The sequence below is a fragment of the Phytophthora parasitica genome (genome assembly GCF_000247585.1).
Source record: "Phytophthora parasitica INRA-310 unplaced genomic scaffold supercont2.70, whole genome shotgun sequence".
NCBI lineage: Eukaryota > Oomycota > Peronosporomycetes > Peronosporales > Peronosporaceae > Phytophthora > Phytophthora nicotianae.
Window position 1 is genome coordinate 8,293 of NW_008649056.1, and position 3,905 is coordinate 12,197.

Consider the following 3,905-nt stretch of genomic DNA (forward strand, 5'->3'; position numbering starts at 1 on the left):
AACAATGGGACGAGCTACGCACGCACCTCGAGGTTAACGGCATGTCCGCGGGTCTCCAACACCTCGACCAACTCGTCGAAGACATTATCCTAGGCAAGTCGAACGTCAGTCTGCAGGGTCCAGTAGTGATTTTGCCAGCCGCGCCCGGCGTTCCAAGTGCTGCACCTGCGGCCGCGCTGTCAACGAAGGCTTCGAGCAAGAAACCCGCGACGTCCTCCAAGAAGACCTCTAAACGGAAGGCTAGCGCTGACGACACTGCCACCAAGTCATCCGCCAAGAAGCCGCGCTCTACCAAGAAGTTGACAGCCTCGACGCTTCCCTCGTATGACTTCGCCAAGCTACTAGAGGTGAATCCTAACGCTCCTCGAGTCGTGCGAACCGCCATCACCATCGTCCTCCACAAGGCCAAATAAGCCGGCAAGATTCCCTGGCGCCTGGCGTACCCGTGGTCGGGTCGACCCCTCTGGTACGATCCAGCTAAAAACCAGGATCTTCATCGCTCACCGGCGTGCTTTCTGGGAGTGGGCGTTCCACGTCCCTCTGGAATCAAGCTCAGCTCAGTCCAATCGCCGCAAGCTGAAAATGCGAGCCACTCTCCCTCGTCTATCCTTTACGAGCCTTTGCATCGAGACCTGGTGCTTCTACGCGTTCCTCGAGAAGCTGGAGAAGCGTCCTGAAATGTTCTGGCTCGTAGGCCAGCCCGGCAAGTCTCCACGTGGAGGTCGACAGCCCCAAGGACCCATCGCCGAGGATCTCGCTGTCCTCCACGACAAAGATCAGGCCAGATACGAGGCCACGCTCGAGAACGCCCTCAATCCGGCGAAGGTGGACCCCTATGGGTACCCGCAAGTGCTCTCCTTCCTCGAGTTCACTGAAGCCCTGAATCCCAAGGCCATTGCGAATAGCCGTCTCTCCATGACAGCACTAGCACGCATCCGGCAGGATCTCACGCCTGGAAACAAACTCAAGACGTCGTGGTTTATCAACCAGAACGCCGAACCTTGGAAAACTCTCATCAGCTACAACGGCGTCAAGCAACGCCAATTCGACGTTATGGCCCAAATGGCCGATCGAACGTACGAACTCCCTGCCGTCAATCCTCCAACCCAGAAGGAACTCGACCGCGAAGACTGGTCCGACTTTGAGGACACAGGGAACGACGATGATCAAACCGCATCGTCCAGCGCAGGAGCAGGCACGCCAGCCCAAGGTGATAACGAGGACGCTGACGAAGAAAGAGAGGACAATGGTGACGAAGTCGACGAAGAGGAAGATGACGGAGGCAATCAGAGTGACACTCAGAATGTCACCGTCCTGTGATCCCAAGGCGTTCCGTCCCACTCGTCGAGCTTTGTGCCCCAGCTAACTCCTAACTCCCTTACAATCTCAGCGTTCTTCTCCATTTCACAACTTTGCTCCGTAATTACTCTTCGAGTTCCCTTTCAGTCATATTGTCTTCTGGCACGCCGACGCGCGTCTCGTTTCCATAGCTCTCATCCGCCCTTAGCTCGTCACCGTTCCAATGAGGCAAGTCCCACCTCGTTCCAAAATCATCAACCCCGAAAGTACTCCGCAGGGATACGACACTAAGTCATCCCAATATACACAATATAAACACAAACCCATGCCCTGGAACTCGCAAGTCCACAAGCATACTCCTCGGCGTAGCTACCAAGCTGCGCCGGCTCCAGCCGGCCCCTGCACCAACTAGAACATCACTTCCGCGTCATCCACGTCCGCGTTGGCATCCGCCAACCGGGCGTTCCGACGTAACTCCGGCAGACCTCTCTTCTTACGGTCTGCGTCCTCAAATGCTCGGATTAGCGTTCCAAACTCAGGCGCTAACGCCGCTCGAGCCAGCCAGAACGTCTGGTACGTAGGGACAACGGGCTACATCCTACAAGCAAGGGCAAGAGGAGCAGACGTCGGCGTTCCACGTCTAGAGTGGGACTGAGACGAAGGGAATGAGGAGGTACCTCGCTATGGACCGCTGCGTGGGAAAGCGTTGTGGACAGGTAAGGAGCTTCTAGGTCGTAAGGAAGAGGCTCAGTCGTGTTTTTCCTTCTTAAGAGAGAGGTACTCAGAATATTTCAAGTTACAATTGGAATTATCCCTATAGTTCTCGTTCCTACGTCGGCCAGCAAGATACACGACCCCGACGCTAAGGAGGAAGACCGCGACATGACCCATGTAATCATACCTTGGTTCAAGGAAGTAGTTTGGGCTCATTAGTGGAGTATGTTCTTCATTTTAGTCGTCATCTCGTCGGTACTTGATTTCGCGTACTGCACTATGAAGATTTCATTGACATTTTCTCACAACAGATAAAAGTGCAAAACTGATGGTTGAGTTTCGTCGGCGATCCCACCAATTTCGTACGGACTTTAAACGCATATTATTGGACGATGTTCCAAAACCTCGAGTTAATCCAGACCTAAAGCTCTCCGATGTCCTTCAATTCATACTCAAAGACCTTGTACCTATAATACACTCAACCTGCAGAATGCCAACTGTATATAAATCGGTTCCAAACGTGCAACTAACTAACTGGACCCAAGTCAGAATGAATACACTACTCGAAATATTTACTGTATTTCGTACCAACGCTACTGGTAGAGGAACAGGAAAATATAGCTCTACTAACGGAGTCAGTAGTTGGCAAACTACTACTCATGAAACAGTATGCCTGTCCCTGCCTACAGCCGTTCCGCAATATATGAAGTTAATGTACTTTACTATCGGTTCATATGTGATCTTACTATCATTACAAGCATATTATCGCTTCCCCGTGCGCAGCACCGCATTGTTGAACAACATACATGCTACTGATTCAGTATTTTGAGCCACTTCTTAAGTCTTACCGTGTAGTTCCTCCACTAAAGATGGCAATGTTGCCACGTCAATTGCACGTCGTCCTTTACCATTGCGCAAATTGAAATACTCTTCCAGCGTCAATGCGTGTTTATCCACAGCCCTGGGATCTCTTTCCTCTCCTATATCATCTGCTGCCATCAGCAGAACACGAACAACACGAGTCCAACCTGCGCGGCAGGCTACATGCAACGGGGAGTCACCACTGACATCCACTGCATCCAAGCGAGCTCCAGATCGAAGTAGCAGCTCTACGACTGGAACGTGGCCAGCCCGACAAGCTTCATGCAATGGCGTCCTGTAACTCGCGCTGGAATCGATCAAGTTGACGTCTGCGCCCTCATCAATTAGCAGCTGAACATGCTTTTCCCAGCCATTCCAAGCTGCGATATGAAGTAGCGAGCCACCGCCTGGTGCACCTCGCCACGAATTCAAAGCGTATTGGCGTCGAGATTCGTCACTAGAGATAATAGCAGAGGACGAAGCGTAAAGTGCTTGTATGGAGTTCCAATAACTGCTGATTGAATCGTTTTCGTCATACCCATCAAGCACATGTTGCCATGATTGAACCGAAGCGAGCATTCGTTCCAGACGACAACGAAGCTTGGCGGCATATTTCGCTTGAAACGGGCGTTGACGATCCGTGAGAGGATTCAACTCCGAGAGCAATCTCAACTCCACTGCTTCTAGCTGCGAATCGACTGCCCAACTTGCTCTTTGCAAACGTTTAATGCGCTCCTGGAGTTCTCGAGCGCGTTCTATACGCATTTTCTTAGGAAATTCTGTCGAGCTTAACGTCTGTGTCAGCGCTTCTCGGAATTGACGAATAGTCTTCTCATTTGGCTGGCCTTGGATCTTTATGTATTCCCATACTAACGGATCTGTACTATTGACGGGTGTTATGGTGCGGGTACGCGCTGCATCGCGTTCATGTTGAGTCTGGATCCTTGCGCGCTTCTCAGCCTCAGCTTCATGTCGATGCTGTTGATCGCGAATCTGCTTTTCTTCCTGAAGTCGCTGCTTCTCAGCACCAA

The 3,905-nt window shown here is 51.8% G+C and overlaps 2 protein-coding genes across 2 annotated transcripts; one reads left to right on the top strand and one right to left on the bottom strand.

Moving 5' to 3' along the window:
- Positions 1-41: 41 nt before the first annotated feature.
- On the top strand, positions 42-1,320 carry PPTG_17466 (hypothetical protein; the record flags this gene model as incomplete). Its single annotated transcript, XM_008915327.1, has 2 exons — positions 42-347; positions 478-1,320. The coding sequence occupies 2 exons, from the start codon at positions 42-44 to the stop codon at positions 1,318-1,320; spliced, it is 1,149 nt and encodes a 382-aa protein (XP_008913575.1).
- A 1,434-nt stretch (positions 1,321-2,754) lies between these two features.
- PPTG_17467 (hypothetical protein) lies at positions 2,755-3,684 on the bottom strand. The gene has a single exon (XM_008915328.1). The coding sequence runs from the start codon at positions 3,637-3,639 to the stop codon at positions 2,851-2,853; it is 789 nt and encodes a 262-aa protein (XP_008913576.1). The 5' UTR covers positions 3,640-3,684; the 3' UTR covers positions 2,755-2,850.
- Positions 3,685-3,905: the final 221 nt, after the last annotated feature.